The 18,487-nt window shown below is 39.2% G+C and overlaps 4 protein-coding genes across 4 annotated transcripts; 3 read left to right on the forward strand and 1 right to left on the reverse strand.

The window, feature by feature from the left end:
• The first annotated feature begins 1,713 nt into the window (after positions 1-1,713).
• abhd6b (abhydrolase domain containing 6, acylglycerol lipase b) lies at positions 1,714-6,921 on the forward strand. Its single transcript, XM_084553286.1, has 8 exons — positions 1,714-2,889; positions 3,525-3,681; positions 4,184-4,297; positions 4,379-4,511; positions 5,971-6,128; positions 6,227-6,281; positions 6,385-6,485; positions 6,663-6,921. Exons 1-8 carry the CDS (start codon positions 2,765-2,767, stop codon positions 6,840-6,842), a joined length of 1,023 nt encoding a protein of 340 aa, XP_084409412.1. The 5' UTR covers positions 1,714-2,764; the 3' UTR covers positions 6,843-6,921.
• Positions 6,922-7,105: 184 nt separating this feature from the next.
• Positions 7,106-11,839, forward strand: kctd6b (potassium channel tetramerization domain containing 6b). The gene is made up of 3 exons (XM_084553287.1): positions 7,106-7,251; positions 10,088-10,189; positions 10,300-11,839. Exons 2-3 carry the CDS (start codon positions 10,163-10,165, stop codon positions 10,984-10,986), a joined length of 714 nt encoding a protein of 237 aa, XP_084409413.1. The 5' UTR covers positions 7,106-7,251; positions 10,088-10,162; the 3' UTR covers positions 10,987-11,839.
• Positions 11,840-13,173: 1,334 nt separating this feature from the next.
• On the forward strand, positions 13,174-15,836 carry uqcc5 (ubiquinol-cytochrome c reductase complex assembly factor 5). Its single transcript, XM_084553472.1, has 2 exons — positions 13,174-13,421; positions 15,130-15,836. Exons 1-2 carry the CDS (start codon positions 13,265-13,267, stop codon positions 15,219-15,221), a joined length of 249 nt encoding a protein of 82 aa, XP_084409598.1. The 5' UTR covers positions 13,174-13,264; the 3' UTR covers positions 15,222-15,836.
• Positions 15,837-15,855: 19 nt separating this feature from the next.
• ognb (osteoglycin, paralog b) lies at positions 15,856-17,816 on the reverse strand. The gene is made up of 6 exons (XM_084553470.1): positions 17,219-17,816; positions 17,057-17,099; positions 16,660-16,824; positions 16,349-16,551; positions 16,173-16,265; positions 15,856-16,051 (listed from the first exon to the last, which is right to left on the reverse strand). Exons 1-6 carry the CDS (start codon positions 17,315-17,317, stop codon positions 15,881-15,883), a joined length of 774 nt encoding a protein of 257 aa, XP_084409596.1. The 5' UTR covers positions 17,318-17,816; the 3' UTR covers positions 15,856-15,880.
• Positions 17,817-18,487: the final 671 nt, after the last annotated feature.

Below are 18,487 nucleotides of genomic sequence, written 5' to 3' on the forward strand. Positions count from 1 at the left end.
CAGGTGCGCACATGAATAAAATTCTGTTGCAAATGGCTCAGATAGCAATGCTGAAGGCACAAGTACTTAAATAAAAGTGTCTAAAAACGAAAGTATAAAGAACAAACGGTAAATGGTAAAAATCTGAAAATATATATTAGAGCTGCTTAGTTCATAATAATGCAGCTAGTAAGTGAATACGTTATGTTCGCCTTGCAAGTAAACTGCTGCAGGCTAAGGCTAAACAGCACAGGTTTGAGAAGGGTCTAAAGGGCAGATGCCTCCGCTTCCTGGAATATCTCTCTTATTGGTTGTAAGTGTGTCACAACATCACACAAGCACAGTTTAATCAGCTGATGTAATGGAGATCACTAGGTAAACCGGGTTGTCCATTAGCCAGAGGGTTAGCTGTTCAATCCCAGGTGCGTGTGCAGCATGTGGTGCTGAAGTGTCCTTGTGCAGTCATTGCAGGTTGATGGGCTGCTCTGTTAAGGAGGAAGCGTCGCATTTCTCAATAGGATGAGAAGTCTGTTGCCAAATCTCAAATTTCACAATATCTAGAAAGTTGCCACTCCAGGGGACGTCACAGACCCCGTGTGGATGACTCCTCCATCCGCCTGATCCACATTTTGTGTCATTTCTGTTCTGACAGATTTGCCGTGTCAAGGATCCATCTCAAAATAAAATGTGATGACTGGATGATGCAGCTAATGTGATGCCCTGGCTCAGACAACCTGGGGAATAGACTGGGACACGTGTGCAGATTGAGGACAGCCCCTCCGTGCTATATAACCCCAAATATGAGAATCATTCCCACGCAAGTCCAGCCTCTCGGCACAGTTGCTGCATCCATTTGTTCTGCTCTAGTTTGTATGTAGGTCAGCTGTAGTGGACCGGAGATGCAGCAGAAAGACACCACATTAGATTAGAAGGTGTGTTCACTGTCTGATCCTATGCTTCCTACTGCTTTTATTTACATATCTATACAGTTTGTGTGTACAAAGAGTGAGCAGTCATTTCCCCGAATCAAAGCACAGTTTGCCAAATATTAAAGTGATATTTTATTATTTAAATGCCCTAAATCGAGGGAGCATTCTGCATTTCCTTTCAGTTTCAATTCAGGTGAATTCTTAATGTTTTTGCTGGTAGATATGACAGAGACGATGATACCATGATGCATTTGTATGTATACATAGCTGTATGTATCAGATTAATAGGCAAGCACATGCAAAAACACTGCTATAGACACTGGTTTAAATAGCAAACGTCACACAGCACCCGGGGATCTATTGAGCCAGTATGACCTCAGGAGGGCAGTATGTTCCAGACTCTATGGGTTCACCAGCTCCGTTTCTTCCCCCAAATTCGAGGGAACTCCTTCTGGTGAAAAAGGCCCGAGTCAAATCTGTAGTCCACAGCTTCATCAGAGGTGATGACTCCTCAAAGTCTGTGGATGTCATGACACCCAGTGGTCTCTGCAAAACAGGTCAAATGTTCCTTGATCACTGTAGTGAACACTCCACGGTGTGTCTCTATCATGACACCCAGTGGTAAGTTTCGGCCCCTGGCTGTGTGGTGTGTGTGAAAGTTGTTCAGATTAAATGTGAAAGCAGAAAATGCCTCCAGCAGTGACTGATGGAGAGGTCTAGACGGTAATCTCCCTCTTTTAAATGGCATGAATTTAAAATTTTTACCATGTATTTTAAGTTGGGAATTACAATTAGTAGTAGTACACATTTCCCCTAAGAAAGGAGTTATTTTTCACACTTTTATGTTGATATTCATATCTCTGAACTGTCTTCAATTGAAGAAAAGACAGATCTATTCAGATGTCATCAAATGTCTTGCTTTGTCCGACAAATGGCCTAAAATGACATATTATTCAAGATGGATAAGTTCTTTGAGTTGTTCTCAGTTATGAAATCATTTTCAGACGTGGAAACATCAGATGTTTGACATTGATGCTTAAAAAAAAAACACCTAAAAGAATAATGTACTGCTCAGTTAGCAGGCTAATAGCTGCAGCTCGGATACAGAAATACGGTATAAAATTTGGTATTTTTATCTTTATATCATGTCATGAGTGATTTTAAGTATGATCAGGGCAATGATTATTCTTATAAAGTTTCTGGTGGGTGTGGATGAATCTGGTTCAGCTTGTTGGCAGGTGGGCTGTATATATGGCACGATATTAATCCTTTACATATCTGTAATTGCAAGTGTCACTTGCTAAATCCAGCCTCTTTATTGCCGCCGTTTAAAGTATTATTGTTTTTTATTTTATACTGCCCTTGGTCAGCCACAGGCACAGTCTGGCTTGTACGTTCACTTTAAAAGATTGACCGAATAATGTAGTGGCCCGGTTTTCCCCAATGATGAGCAATAATCAATGAGTTTATCCAGAGCAAACACAATCTGACAGGACTAACTGCCCTCCACATACACGAGGACAGAGTTTTATTTCAAATTTAAGAAACATATGCGTTGACGGTTACACCTTCTACACATCACACATAAGCGTTGTAGTGCCTGCATGCTCTGAAACAACAGAAATCAAAGTTGGACCAGTGGCCGTCTGTGTCTGTCTCTGATAGAAGAAACAAGAAGGGGGGAAAATAATCTGAAAAGTAAGCTTTTACTATATTTAAAATGCATTGTTCCGTTTGTCAGCTGCTCTTCTGCATGCTTCTCTTTCCACAAAAGTTTTATTTATCATGTGGCATAATGAACGTGTCCTTCCCCCAGATGTGTAATCACTGTGTTTTCATGTATTTTTAGTCGAGGCATGGCGGCTGATCTCGATGTGGTGAACCTGTTTATCATTGCCGGGGGAACGCTGGCTATTCCCATCCTGGCCTTTCTGGCGTCCTTCCTTCTCTGGCCCTCCGCACTCATTAAAGTTTATTACTGGTAAGTTAGATTGCTGTCACATGCTCTCCATCATCCTGTACTTTAATAGCTAATGTGGTGGAAATAATAACCCTACTACAAATATTTGAGAATAAATCACCAAGAGGTGACAGCAACCATTATGTAGGTTAAGGTTTGGATAAATAATCTTATTCTACACATGTTGGTCAACACTCAAAGCCAAAAGACTGCTTGTTTTTTTATGACTGCCACTTTCTTCAGATTGGAAAAAATAGATTTGTTCTTTATCCACCAGATTCATATGGATCTTATATCATATTTAAAAAAAAAAAAAAAAACGTCCTTAAAATGTAAAGATCCGCTCAATATTTGGTGTGAGTCTGATCTGGAGCCATGTTGAGCAGGATAGCATCATTTGTGCATTTTAAAACTGCTATAAATTAATAGGATTAACCAGTTTCCCATTGTGGTTACAATGAAAACAGTAGTTTTCTGTTTTATTTGTATATGAGTCTTTATGTTTCTTTGCTGTGCCTTTGTTTTCTTTGTATTTACGAGAAGCAACAACTTTGTCGCTTCTGATTTAGAAAGGCTGCAGTCACAGTGACCAATGACCCCAATATAAACAACGGCCATTATAATTTCAGTGCAGTCAGGTCTCTGTGTGTCTTTAGGTACTGGAGGAGGACTCTGGGCCTGCAGGTGCGCTACGCAGACTGCGGTGGTTATCGCTTCTGTTTCTCCTACAGAGGAAAGCCTGGGATGAGACCTTCCATCTTAATGCTGCACGGCTTCTCTGCTCACAAAGACACGTGGCTCACTGTTGTCAAGGTTGGGGTAAAATTAGACTCACAGAGATGACACCCAGCTGATTTCAGAATGTCAAACTTGTCAATTTCTATGAAACAGTGACAAAGAAAAAAAACCTACAGAAAATAAAGGTACTTCAATAAGTAAATGTAATTAATGCTAGAGAACAAAGCCTTTTTTAACAAATATTCAAACATTTCAGAGAAACTTCAACTGCATTCAACTTCTTTCTTAAGTTTGAAGTGTAAATATAAAGTCAAGATGAAAATGTATTATATTATATAGTGTTTACAGTAATATACAGTCTAATCATATTACATTCTATTAGTCACGTGATCCAAGAGAAGGACATTCATCATTTCACACTACTACTGGTATTTGTGGACTCTTAGAATTACATTTTTAAATAGGATTTCACAATCACTTGTTAAGTAAGAAGAAGGTTTTTCCATCTTTTAGAGGTTTCCATTGATTCCACATGTTAGAGGCATTAAGCTGGACTTTTACTCTACTATCACTCTAGTATCTGCCAAAACATCTGCACATTGTGTGTGTGGACATGCCTGGCCATGAGGGAACAACACGCACCAACACAGAGGATTATTCCATTCAGGGCCAAGTCAGAAGGATCCATCAGGTACGCTGAAGACACAGCTTTAAAATATATGGGTGCAGTTTCCTTGTCTCTGACGCCTGTTTGTGTCCCTCTTTTTCTCAGTTTGTGGAAACCGTCCGGTTAAACAGGAAACCGTTCCATCTCGTTGGAACGGCCATGGGAGGAAACGTAGCCGGGGTTTACGCAGCCTGCTATCCTTCAGAAATCTGCAGCATGACTCTCATCTGTCCAGACGGTGAGTCACTGCGTGTGTGTTTATTTGCATGAGCGTATGTTGTGGTCACATCAGTCAGTTTCCACAGTCACACTGTGGGGACTAAATGTCCTCATGGAGCCTAAAGTCAAGTCGGTTTTAAGGTGAAGATGGATGCTTCAGCGAGCTCTCTCCACTGCATTCAGTCCTTGGCAGCATGTTGGGCCTCTCCCCATGATAGATTCATCTGATTCAGCTTCAGCTCTTGCGTCACAGTTCTGCGCCAGCTCTGGCAAACCTAACCCTTTCCAGAGCAAGGGTTAGGTTTGGACAACTGGTGGTTAGGTGCTTCTGGAGATTAAAAAAACAATAAATCCTCTCAAGTGATATGTGCACGGTTTGCGTCCAAAGAGAGGTCGGGCTCAGAAATGATTTAGTTTTCTGTGGTTCTTGAGGGAGCATCAAGATTTCTGCAAATCTCTAATAACCCACTCTGAAGTCAAAGTGTTTTATCTTGACTCATAAACAGAAAAGCTGTGCTACAAACTGATTGTGTAAGGTTTTTTTTAAAAAAAATGTATACAAATTAACAAAAATCTAAGCAGCAGAAGCTGATATATTGTTCAAGCTCTTAATGTGTTGGACCAAATATTTCCCATAATGCATTAGTGTAGGAGAAGAATCCACTCAGTTTTACAATGAGTTTTATTATTTTTAGCTCAGAATGAGAGCGGCAGCTTCTTTGTAAAATAGTAAAGCTATAAGAAAATAAAATCGGAGAAAATGCACAAACTGTGAAAAGAATCAAATTCTATCCGGCAGTCTCTCCATAACATGACGTGAAAACATGAGGTGGCATTAGATTTAGTGTCATAGCTTTAATCTGGTTTAGCCACATTCGCTTTTCTGCTCAGTATTGTAAGCAGCATTAATGTTAATGTTTGAGTTCATGTTTCTTGGCAGGCAAAATACCAAGTAAAGATTCATTTTTGGAGGTGTGAAAGAAATCCTGACCCTAGTGAAGGTTAGGTTTAGAGGTTAGGGTGTAATCCATGTCAAACAAACTGTAATGGAATATCAGTTTCCTTTTAAACACATGCATAAAATACAGAAATGAATAAAATATATGTTCCATGTTTGGCTACTTCCTAATCAGGATAAAAAAGTTGACACAACTGTAAAAACATGTAGCCTACTTGGTTCTGTTTATAGTTTTTAACTGGGAAAAATCTAATGAACAGTCAGAGGAGCTAAAAGTCAGGATCTGATTTGTCCCCCAGCTTTATCATTCAGTAGTTCCCTTATACAAGCAAGAATCTGTTTCATGCCTATAATCTAAAATGTCAGAAACAGTGAATAAAGGTTTTTCTGGCTGTGATAACACACGCCTTTATTTATTTAATCCATGCTTTTCTAACTTGCAGTTTTGTTCCAAGCAAAATGTATCCAAGCATCACCCACCATCAGTTTTTCACCAGAAAACACTGGTTCTGTCCTGCAGGCATAAGACATCCGTCTGAGACGAAATTTGACAATCATCTGCAGGACCTGGAGCACAGCAATTACACACTTAATATCCCTCTGATCCCCACTACACCCGAAGAGATGGAGGACATGTTCAGACTGTGTTCCCATGTTCGCTTTAAAATTCCTCAGCAGGTCAGGTCCACACTTGAAATATGAATTTCTTTTCTCTTATTTTCTTTGTAATTTGCTCACGTTGAGTGAAGATCATGAATCAAGTTTTCGTTGTTTAGATTCTCCAAGGATTGGTCGATGTCCGGGAACCTCACAACACATTTTACCAAGAAGGTTAGTTCACTTTGTTCGAAAACATTATAGCACATAAAAGCACATTATAGTCCATGTTAAAAAACAAACAATAAAACTCTTAATTTCCTTCTTTCTTTATTAGTATTTATGGAGATTGTAGGTGAGAAGTCAAGATATGCCTTACAGGAGCACTTGCATCTAATCACTGCACCTTTACAAGTGATATGGGGCAAACAAGACCAGGTAACTATAGTATAATGACTCAGCAAAGCCTTTGTAAACACACAAGTGAATACCTGGCAGCTTTTGCTTCTACACTAATCCTAAGAGTCATACGGCTGTGTTCAAACTTGCAGGCAGTGGTTTCTGGTTAAGTTAATGTCTGGATAAAGAAACTTCAAATGTCCCGTATTTGTGCAGGTGGTGGATGTCTCTGGAGCCACCGTCATTGCAGAGGTGTTGCCCGGATGCAAAGTGGATCTGCTGGAGAAGTGCGGTCACTCTGTGGTGATGGAGAGGCCGAGCCGGACAGCCAAACTCATCCTGGAGTTCATCATCTTGCAGCAAAATGCCAAGAGCGGCGCAAAGAAATCTTCCTGAACTAAAGACTTCTAAGCATCTCCATGTGTCCCTAATGCTTCACACGTCCCTTATACATGACATGCTTATGTAGACAGATGTTCCTTAAGCCAGTAGGCAGGAGTGTGCCAGCTTTTTTTTTTAGAATCCCATTTGCAATGTAAACTGTAAACTAATAATAAAAAGGCCCCGTGCGTTTATCTGTATGTGTGGACGTGTTCATGCAGAGGTGTGTGTGTGTGCTTGCAGCAGGACCTCCTCCCCTCCTTCACCCTCCCTCTGTGCGCAGTTTTGCTGCAGCCCGGAGCCGAGCACAGCTGCCCGGTGCGACCAGCGGCAAACATCAATGAGTCTCCGGCTGCACCGTTAAATACCGACCACGGGGCCCTGTTACAGGTCAACAAACACGAGTAGGCCTTGAAGAGAGCCGGTAAGGCTTCGTTTTAGCGTCTATTTAACTGACCCGTAGTTCATTTAAGGTCCCGGTGTTAACATCCTGTTTCAGTTAACGTTATGGTTCACGGGCTGCTAGCTGCGTTAGCATGCTAGTTAGCGACTAGCTATTAGCAATGCTAGCACTAACACTTTTATTGGATTTAACGCTACGTAACGCAGTGTAACCAAGTTGGGTTTAACGCACAACTTTAAAATTCACTTGAGACATCTGCTCGTTATCTTTCTGAACTGTCATGGCAGCAAATGTAGGACAAATGTACTGTGGCTGAGTGGCTGCTCTGGATATTAGCTGTAGAACAGACATTTACTGTTTATTGACTTCAGTCGCATCCGCCGCTGCAGTAAAAGTGTCGCAAAACAGCTAAAAATTTGAATTAAAACCGGTTTATGGTGATCAGCGCCAGGTTTCAGTTTGGTGCATTGTGTTTACGGAGAGTTGCACACGGAAGAAACACGAGATATGCAGTTCAGCATTGAAACTGGAAACAGCAGCTGACAAAGCAATGCCACCTAGTAGCCTGTGTTATCATCCTAAAGGGGAAATGAACAGATTTGTATAAAACACTGAGGAAACTAATTGCACTCATTTTGTCTATAGATGGGGAAATAAGGTCCCTAAAACCAAATTAATGGTTATTAAATTAGATAGTCTCCTCACTTAATCTGATCTATCTCCCATTATTATTGGACTACTTCCACTATTAGAAAGGCCATTGCAGATTTAATAAAGAGCTCCTTCTTCTGTTATGATTGACCTCGTCTGGTCAGTTGCTCTGTCACACCTGGACTAACCTTGAAGTACATAGACCAAAGCCACCAAATTGGTTCTTCATTGTTCTCCTAAGGGCTAATGTATGCATGAAATGTAAATATAAAGGATTATCACGGACATCTTGTCATCTGTTATTCACCGAAAGTGTCATTTGGAGTTTTGTAATTGTTGAGTTTTGTAATTGTTGCAGTACATGTGAGCCTTAGTCATCTGTCATTTGATCCTGTCCACAGATTATCCATAACTGTTCTTATCAAGCATCAGATTAGATTAGATTAGATTAGAGTAGATTAGATTCAACTTTATTGTCATTACACATGTACAGGTACAGAGCAACGGAATGCAGTTTAGCATCTAACCAGAAGTGCAATAGGCAGTAAGTGCACGTTGGTGCTGTTGGTGTCCTTACAAAATGTCTCTAAAATGGAAGGAATTTCATGAACGCAGATATATGCTTCTTCTTAAGGGAAGCAGTTTTTGATCCTTTTTTTTAGTTTTAACCCTCAACAGTTTTTTTTCATCTGGGTCAGTGTTAATTTCTGTCTTCTGTCGAGGCTCAAATTCCTGTTAGCTGGAACGTGTTAGAGAAATGAAACTTGGCACACTAACTGGAAATGGTGTGCAAAGGTTTTTTACCAAGAATGCGATTGTAAATGGCCAGATGGTGGCACTCACATTAAGACCCCAAAATGTAATTGTGTAAAGGCTGCACCCTTCACACAGTGAGTCTGATTATCTTAAAAAATTAGCACGCAAGTCTAGCTCATCGTGCTCTGCAGAAAGCCTCTTGGATCGTACAAGTCCAGTATAGTTGATTTCTGCCATTTGGAATATTTTCATAAACACATTTTTTACATCCTAAACCATTGGTCCAATTGACAAATAATAGTTGTCATCTCATTACTGGACTAAGCTCAAAGCTTTTTGATATCTAATATCCAAGATATCGATCAACAAAAGAAATGTGTCTCTGGGCATGAAGGGATATAAATTCAGTCATCATCATACTTCATGGGTATGTCCACATGTGCTGGAAACATATCCTGATGGTTTCATTCCAGTTGAACTCTAACAAGAGTGCTTCAAATTCAAAGAACAAGCCAGACTGACTAACATTTAACTTTATGTTTGGATTGTGGGAAAATATCATACATTGCCATACACAGCAATTCAAGTGCTAACTAACGACACTAAACGTGCAGCTGATAGAACTTTATTTTGACAGTAACAGAAACGGTTTCTGTCCATTGTGGCACAGTGTGACGCTAAGCATTTATTCTTTGCAAACAGTTGCTCGTCACTGTGAGGAGGTCAAATTGAGCAACATGTGGTAGACATTTGAATATCTTGACTGATTCACTCAGTCACAGGATGAACTAAACACCAGTGAGACTTGAGAGAGTCCAGCCTTAAGCCAGAAGCCCGATCAAGGTTTTGAATTGGATTGAGTTGCTCCCCTCTATTGAGCAAAAAAGGGTGCCCTGAATTGTCACTTGTGACGATTTTGGTTTTGTTTAAATTGTAAACGTCTTTCCATTTCATTTATTTTCTGATCTCTGTATTGGGATTGCCTTGCCCTTTCTTGTTTAATTGACAGTATGTGGTTTTATATTGTTGTTTTCATCTTGAGTGACTGGCAGCTACTTTTTGGACGCTAATGCAAATCCAAATCCAAACCAAAAATAAAGACAGGTTTGGTGGTTTTCACTGAAATATTGATGTTCATTTATACTTAGATTTAAGGTGTGAACCCCACCTGTAGATGGAGATATGGTAATATGCATAAAACATCCCTAACATCTACAGGTGACTGATTTGAACAAATCCAGTCTAGAGTTCCAAATAATCTAACTCGCATTACCTGTTCAAGTAAATTAGCTCCAAGGAAGAATATATTCGTGTAACACAATGTGCATATCGAGGGGCTGCAACCTCTCATCTGTACGAACAAACATTTGATTTGACTGAGCCTACAGTGTCTGTCCTATAAAACTTTGTTACAGGTCATGACTGTTTTTTGTCTGTTTGTTTTCTACAGGTGAAATTAAAGTGACACGATCCTCATCTGTTCCCTCTGTAATTTGGTTCTGACCAAGTGTGCATTCGTCTACAAATGGATAATGGAGACTGGGGCCATAGGGTGAGTGTTGCTTAGAAATCAGACTATAGTAAGAGCAATGCCGGATGCCAACAGTATGCAAATGTTAACTTACCATAACTAAAGTTTACAAGTTCTCCTTTTTGCCCTAGGTGAGTACTCCTGTTACCTTGAACGTGGGAGGCCACCTGTACACCACCAGTTTATCCACCCTGCAGCGTTATCCAGACTCCATGCTGGGCGCCATGTTTCGGGGAGACTTCCCCACAACTCGCGATTCGCAAGGGAATTATTTCATTGACCGCGATGGAACGCTTTTCCGGTACATCCTGAACTTCCTGAGAACGTCTGAGCTTACGCTTCCCCTGGACTTCACGGAGACAGACCTCCTGAGGAAAGAGGCAGACTTCTACCAGATCGAACCTTTGATCCAGTGCCTTAACGACCCAAAGCCGCTGTACCCTCCGGATATCTTCGAGCAGGTCGTGGAGCTCTCCAGCACTCGAAAACTGTCAAAATACTCAAACCCGGTCGCTGTCATCATCACGCAGCTGACCATAACTACAAAAGTTCACGCCCTCCTAGAAGGCATTTCCAACAACTTCACCAAGTGGAACAAACACATGATGGACACCAGAGATTGCCAGGTGTCGTTCACCTTCGGACCATGTGACTATCACCAAGAGGTGTCTCTAAGGGTTCACCTCATGGACTACATAATGAAACAAGGCTTCACCATAAGGAACACGCGTGTGCATCACATGAGTGAGCGTGCAAACGAGAACACTGTGGAGCATCACTGGACTTTCTGCAGACCAGCTCATAAAGTTGAAGACTGAGTTGCATCCTTACTGTTGGACTTGTCTTCATGTTACACAAAGAACAAAGCTGACCTCTGTTTTATCAATGTGTCACTATTAATATAATTATTTTTTGTGGTAAAGTGCACAAATCTCAAAGTCCAGACAGCAAAAAAACAATGATAATGTGAATTCATGATTTATTCACCTCTTATCTGTGCTACCACTACATATTTGGCTCTTCTTAAAAGAGGAACACTCTTTGACTGTAATGTCTACAAATTAATGACAGCATTTCTTATGAAACAGAAAGGACAGAAGATCATGATTTCATTTACTTAGGGACCCTGTATTACCACGATGATGCTAAAGTGGATGTTAAAGCATTTTTATGGGAGTAATTGAGACTAAGTGTGGCTAAGAAGTCAGTAATAAACTGATTGTCAAGATGTATCTGATCTTAATATTAAAATGCATCAATATAAATTTCAGCCACAGTTTGTAGGAAAAAGTCAAAGAGAAGAGATTGTAAAAGCTATCTTGCTTAAACATTCAGTTTCATTTTGGATATGAGACACTGTACAAAGAACTTTTTTTTTGGACTCCAAATTTTCAGGAGTTTTCTTTTTATAATAATAACTTAAAATTCTCTTTAGTCAAATAGCTTTCTGGTAAGTTTACAGTAGAAGATTAGTCCCTTGGCTCTCTATTGTCCCCCTTGTATGGTACTATTTCCGAAGCCCCTCTGTAGCTGTTGCATGTGTCTGAACGTCTTGTGTATGTATATTGTATGTATCTGCTGACAGTACTGTTACAGTTTAGAGTTCATATCGACAGTGATGTGTTTGGTCATCGCAGCCAAAATAAACCATCTGTGCATTTGATTTCATTACTTTTGCTTCATGGTTGAACTTTTCATTCTAACTCGGATATTTGTGAACACCGCTTGGATGGTGGATCAACTTTTCTTCATCAAAGCTCCGTACAGGTTCACTACAAATGTTAAAGCAACTGGAAAGACATATTAACTCATATGTAGCAATGATTTATTGGAAGAATATGTTTTTAACATTAGGTACAGTTGTTGAAAAATACATTCTGAAATGAATTTCTTATAAATGCCGTTGCACTTTTTTTTTATATCATTCATTGGGCGTGGGATCACATTTTATAAATAACATTGTAAAATATGCTAGACCACACTGTCACATAACCTGTCACATAACCACAGTGCAACCCTATGGCTTTATTTGATTTCCATCCAGTGACCTATATTTATAGACTATTGAATCTCAATAGAAAGGGGGCTGGAAAATTATGTCAAAATGACCATGAAAGAGTAAGAGTAAACAACCATAAGCATAAACAGAACTTTTAATTCAGGCGTACAAAAGCGCCATTTTTATCAACTGCAAAAATAAAGATGTGGATATACAGAAGTTATTATTGTTTACAGTATCCAACATTCGTTGAAATTGATTCAGTGAGGTATATTCTTGTTTACAGGATGTGAAAGCACGCGTTATATGTTTGGCTTGAGTCCCTGGCGTACATAAAATACGTCTCAGCTATCTGCTTAAAAGAAATCCATCTCCATGTCTCCAACAATTATTGTGGACTGAGGTGTTTTATTAGCACGTGCTGCCTCAAAGAAGCCAAATAATGTGTTATTTCTGGAAATCAAAAATTCACTCATTACCAACCCTTCTGATTGCTAACAGGTAATTCATTGACTATGGTATGTATTTTCCCAAAGTGTGAACAATTTTTTAAGGGCCATCTTTGTTACTTTTATATCTGTCTTATTTTACACAGAAAATACAGACCTTATCAACATCTGTCCAAAATTTGAAACAGATTCAGTTAAATTTATACTTTTCAATATCCGTCTGGAACATTAAAGAAACACACAGCATGCCGTGGAAATATTATATATCATATATTAAATTATTCTAAAATACCATTTTTAAATAAAATATTATTTAAAATTCTTTTTTAAATGCAATCAACGTTTTATTACTTTTAAGTAAGAAATTAGCTGTTTTTATTCACGTTTATTTCAACACAACCGGATGGTACGACACTTCCGGGGTGCGCTCGTTTTTCCTTACAAACGACACGCTTCCTCCGGTTTGTCTTTGGATTTCTATTAACTCCGCCCGTTTGGTTTAGGCCATGTCACAAAACGAGCGCACCCTCTCAGGTCTCATAACATGCACAGAGGACATGTTGAAGGTCCATACGAGCTACTACTTTTGGTAACTTACCTGAAGACTTTCCCCGCGGTGTTGTAGACGCCTTTGTATGCTCGTTAGCCATGTTCTTTAACAGCAGTAAAATCGTCAAAGATTTGCTGAGAATCGTCCCGGGGAAACGCCGTTTCGGGTCGTACAGGTTCCTTCCCATCTTTTTTTGCATCGGGGGAGTCATGGAGTGGATCATGATCAACGTGAGGATAGGACCCGAGACTTTCTGTGAGTGTAAACCAACTATTTGAGCGCTTCTTCAATAAAACGTTTTAAGTTACGGTCTCATTAAGCTAGCATGGTGGGCACTGTTAGCCTGTTAGCTCTGTTGTTACTACTGTCATCAGGACACGTACAAGCAGCCTGTGAACACATGCTTCTCATCTGTCACTATACTAACAGAACTCAATATGTAATTTTAATTGAATTATATATATATATAGTGATTTTAAAATATCACTCTAAATAAACTACAAGCAGCTGATACTGTTTCTAACAATCAAATCATTAGTGAGAATTTCTATTATTAACTTCTGGTCTAGACAACATACAGTTTACATCATGATAACATATTCATTATATTTTTGATTTAGTACGTTCATGGCAGTATGCACTTAAAATATTAAAAGTAAAAGCCCTCATTATCTAAAATTACCACTTTTCATTTTGAGCTTTATGATTATTTATTTACTGTTACTGTTATTTGATCTGTAATTTAGTATCTGTTGATATTTTTATTAATATGAAATATTTAGTATAAATTTATGACAATAAAATAATATTAATGTCAAATGAGCCTTGTGTGGCTGCTAACAGCTCCATGTATGTACAAATAGACGGGTCAAATGTGAATACATACGAATATACTTGTGTAATAAGGCTGATTTATATTTACCGAACGTTAAAGTGACCAATTTTTTTCTTCCCACACATCTTGTGTTATAATAAATTTTGAGTGATGAACGCTGAAGCAGGATTTCCATTAATAAGACTGAGGCAGAGCTTATTTTAAACAGTTTGTATGTAGTTCTTTAAAGTTACTGTTAATTCTTGAATCTACATAGGTGTAGAAGTACTATAACGCAGCATTAAAAGACTCTACTCTTAGGCTAAATGCAGCACTTGACTAAATGTTCCAGAAGCAGTTTCTGTCACTTTGTTGTTATTGATATGTCTGCAGCTGGAAACTTGGAGAGAACAGCTCCTTCAAAAGTCTGAAAAGAAAAAGGGACCCTTGTGTGTTTTTTTTTTTTTTACTGTCATCCAACCCGTTCCCCGTTATTCCAGATGTGCTCAAGTGTGCTGTTTCAGGAGAGCTAAAGGGACTCAAAGTCCCCGTGTCAAAAAAGGAGAAAAAAATCCACCCAGCACATTTTATCCTGTAATATTGTGCAACCATTTGGGAATACAGAGAAATGTTTTTCACTGCAGTGAACAGCCTCTCATTCATTGTTTCATTCCCTAGCTTGGCAATCGTTCCCTTCTTACATTTCATCTGTTGTAGCTGCAAAAACACTTAATCTTTTTCTGATTTGCAAGCAGGATAAGTCCAGGATAAATAATAGATTTTTTTTGACATTTTGACTAGTTGTAGCACACTTCGTTAACAGCAGTTCAGTTCCATCAGTGTCGCAGCAGTTGTTAGTAACGTTAGTAAATCACATTTTCCCTGCTACAGCGAGCCAACACGCGAAATCATCTGAGGAAAACATCTGTTGTGCATGCTTTCTCATTTTCACACTGTCATGGCCACTTGAATTCATCAGAGCCACTAGTAATGGTTTTTCATTAATGTTGTAACGTCTGTGCTTTTCCTGGCAAGCATCAACCATCCAGAATGTATTTTCAGTAGTCCGCCATATGTCCTTTTTTCATTTTACCACTGCAGCTCTAAGGGGAACCACATTTTAGTCTCTTGAATATTTTGTCTTTCCAGATGATGTCTACCGAAGAAAGCGATCAGAACGGGAGTATCAGCAGAAGATCGCAGATGGTTTGATAGTTCTAAATGAGCCAGCAGCCAAGTGACAGAGGGTCGAGTTTAATGTGGACACTATGTGTCGTCTGAGGACTCGCCGTTGGACTCTCACCCCCTTACTGGGTTACGAAAACTGTATCTCAATTATGAACACTATGAAGAACTCCAGAGGGAAAATGGAGAAGTCACTTCCAGCATGCAGGTTTTATTATTTAAATCGTCTTCGGGCAAAGAAGCATCAGCAACGCAGCAGTGATAACACAACTTATATGAGATCAAGGCTTAAAATGATCACAACAAAAGTTTCATTTTATTCATAAAATCCATGCCATAGTCTTGTTATTGATTTGTCAGGGAGTTTGTGTTGATGCGTTATATAAAGGAAAAATATTGCAAAGCACCATCTCAGCCGTATTATAATAAAAGAAATGACAAAAACATATTTGTATTTATAAACAGTTTAGAGGTTTTTGCACAGATGTGTTACATAGAGGCAGATATTGTTGTTAAGAAACAAACAACATGAGATCTTCCTGTAATATGATTATATGACTACTGCCTATGTTGTTAAGGGTTTTAACTGTGAAGGTAGATGTATTGATTATATAAAAATGTTGCTTAAGAACGTTAATCTGCTTTATGTGTTATTATTTTGCTGTGCACTCAATCAGTTAACAGAAAACTAACCAAATCTGCCTCGGCCAGTAGTTCAGTTGTACCAGCCAAAAGGGAGAGTCTCCAGACAGATGAAGCTGTCAGGGTACTCCGACAGCCTGACGGGGTTCCCATCCAGCCTCACCTCACCCATGTTGGTCCGGATGTAGTGGCTGGTGTTCCCTTTGCAGAACGTCTCATCTGTTATTTTTGAAATCCTGTTGTTCTGCAGGAGATCCATCCAAGAAAACAACATTGGCCCATTGTGTAGTAACATAATTTGCAGACATAAAAAAAATCTGATTGCTTCCATCGTATTAACTGTAGTGAATTATAGATGAACTTACCTGCAGGTGCACAACCTGTAGAGACTCTGGAAGTTGGGGCACTGCCGTCAGTTCGTTGTTTGCGAGGTAAAGGTATGCCAGTCTCGTGAGTTTCTGCAACAAGCAATATCACTATTTGAATCCTGAGACACATGCACCATGCAGCATTTACCACGAGGACTGATGAGTCAGCTTACTCTAAAAGCAGTGGACTTTACACCCTGGGTTTTAAGCTTGTTAAAGTTGGCATTGAAAGAAACCAGCTTGTTGGGCAGCATTGGAAGTTTAGTCAGCCTGTTCTCTGCAAGACTGAGCTCCTCCAGATTGGAAAGTTTTGAAAAAGCTCCATCTTCTATCTCGGCGATGAGATTCCCAGTTAGGTCGATTCTTCGCAAAGTATCTGGAAAATAAATAATAATAATAATAATAAAATACTGTTGGAGAGAGCCTGAAGAAGAAATTCTCAGAAGAGCAGAACAGTTCAGATACTATGATGTCTTTGCTTTACCCGTCTCTGCAAAGTCTTGGTTTCTTATCTTTTTGATTTTGTTGAAACGTGCGTAGAGATATGCCGTTTCCTTCGGCAGCGATGGGACGGCTGACAAGTCGGGGGACACCTCCTCGCAGTAAACAGATCCGCTCAGGCAGACGCACAGTAGGCATGTTGGCAACTCTGAAGAGACACAATTGTTTTTAAAAACACAGTTTGTCCTTGTCCCAGCAAAGTGACAGGAGCTTAAAACACTACACAAAGTTGAGAGGAGGACACTTGATCAGACCTTTTTATTACATAATACGGGCTTTAGCTACATTCACAAAAAAAAAATGTGAAGGAATGCTTCAGCAAGTGTTGCATAATCAGCTTTGAAACAGTTGTTGAAAACTATCTGTTAAATAAATCTTACCGTCAGCTTTTGTGGGCGTTGTTGGCATCACATTTGTATTTCTCTACAAAAAGAAGACATTTTTATCTATCTTTCTTTTTCTCTCAACTCAGACGATAATGCATATAATCCATCCAGCCACACATTGAGACAGTGTTTAAACCCCAACAAAGATATTCTTACCCTAACTTTTCTCGCTTCCATGTATTCGTTCTTCGGAGCAGAACACAGTATCCATGGGAGCATAACAGATGTGAAAATTAAAATCCTTAATTGCATCATGGTGTCTCTGTGGCTGGTGAGAGAAGAGAGAGCTGTCTGCTCGGCTGGGATCTGAGGTACATGTGAGCAGAAAAATTTTCCATCCAGTTTTTATTAAGCTGCCAATGTACTGCTGAGTAAGAGAAGGAAATGAGCTTTAACTCAATCCGTGCTGTGGATTTGTGTCACATTAAATGGTCTTCGAGGCACTTTATAATGTGGTTTGTCCAACAAATGACTAGAAAAGTGTTGGTGGGTTAAAGTCATGATTGAAACTATTCTAGAGCAATTGTACTATTTTAGAAATCTGATATTCAATGGTAACTTCGCTGACAAAAGAATGTTATTACTGGAAAAATATGACGGTGCTGACTTTCAGTTATTGATGGGAGTTTAAGAGACGGCACTGAAGTGGAAAGAGAAAACTTTTATTTTTTTGAAGGACAGACATTTTGGAGGGTGGTTTTGCTGTTTTAAAGGCAGTCATCAACCAAAAAAAAAAAAAGTATTATGACCAGTGTTACCTCTCCTGAATCTTTACTGTTCAGTTTGACAATTTTTAACTTATCTGCTGTTAGTTTATCTGAAAATCTGGGTTTAGAGTGCGAGACCTGTGAGCAGGATTTGTCACACCACCTCCAAATTTGTGGCCGGACCTCAAATGCATTCTCAATGAATATTGGGTGTATGGGTGTACACCTGCACTTAGAGCAGGCCACTTGCTGTTGGATCACTCTGGACACATGTTAATACCTGAACAGGGTCACAGTCCTGGTAAACTTGGAGCTTTAATGAGTTTGTCACTGATTAGTTCTGGCAGCTTGCTTTGGAAATAAGGGTAGCAGATTCCCTTTACTCCATTTAGTGCGCTGGATGATTGAAAATGATCCATAAGACAATATGGTTTGGTTTCTAATATTTTCACATATAGTACATATCTGAATACATGTACTTCTCTACTTCAGGGGTTGAAGCATATGTGAAGTGTTCACACTTCAAAAAAAGTATGCTTCTCTACAAAGATGTAATACAGAAACTGGTACTATAGCTACAAAAAATACCCATGTACAGCCACACTATCAGAAAATTTAGAAATTGTAGTAAGGTCTAGAAACTATTTCACAATTTTCAGCCATTTTATACGATTAATGCAAAAATAAAGGTATACTTTGTCTGATTCATTGTAATATG

Source organism: Chelon labrosus (assembly GCF_963514085.1).
Source record: "Chelon labrosus genome assembly, chromosome: 10".
Lineage (NCBI taxonomy): Eukaryota > Metazoa > Chordata > Actinopteri > Mugiliformes > Mugilidae > Chelon > Chelon labrosus.

Coding starts and splice junctions, on each gene's coding strand:
- abhd6b (XM_084553286.1), top strand. CDS start 2,765: ATGGCGGCTGATCTCGATGTGGTGAACCTGTTTATCATTGCCGGGGGA. Junction 2,890..3,524: donor CTCATTAAAGTTTATTACTG/GTAAGTTAGATT, acceptor GTGTGTCTTTAG/GTACTGGAGGAGGACTCTGG. Junction 6,486..6,662: donor TATGGGGCAAACAAGACCAG/GTAACTATAGTA, acceptor GTATTTGTGCAG/GTGGTGGATGTCTCTGGAGC.
- kctd6b (XM_084553287.1), top strand. CDS start 10,163: ATGGATAATGGAGACTGGGGCCATAGG. Junction 10,190..10,299: donor ATGGAGACTGGGGCCATAGG/GTGAGTGTTGCT, acceptor TTTTTGCCCTAG/GTGAGTACTCCTGTTACCTT.
- uqcc5 (XM_084553472.1), top strand. CDS start 13,265: ATGTTCTTTAACAGCAGTAAAATCGTCAAAGATTTGCTGAGAATCGTC. Junction 13,422..15,129: donor GATAGGACCCGAGACTTTCT/GTGAGTGTAAAC, acceptor TTGTCTTTCCAG/ATGATGTCTACCGAAGAAAG.
- ognb (XM_084553470.1), bottom strand. CDS start 17,317: ATGATGCAATTAAGGATTTTAATTTTCACATCTGTTATGCTCCCATGG. Junction 16,266..16,348: donor TAAAGTCCACTGCTTTTAGA/GTAAGCTGACTC, acceptor TGCTTGTTGCAG/AAACTCACGAGACTGGCATA. Junction 16,052..16,172: donor TACAGGTTGTGCACCTGCAG/GTAAGTTCATCT, acceptor GATCTCCTGCAG/AACAACAGGATTTCAAAAAT.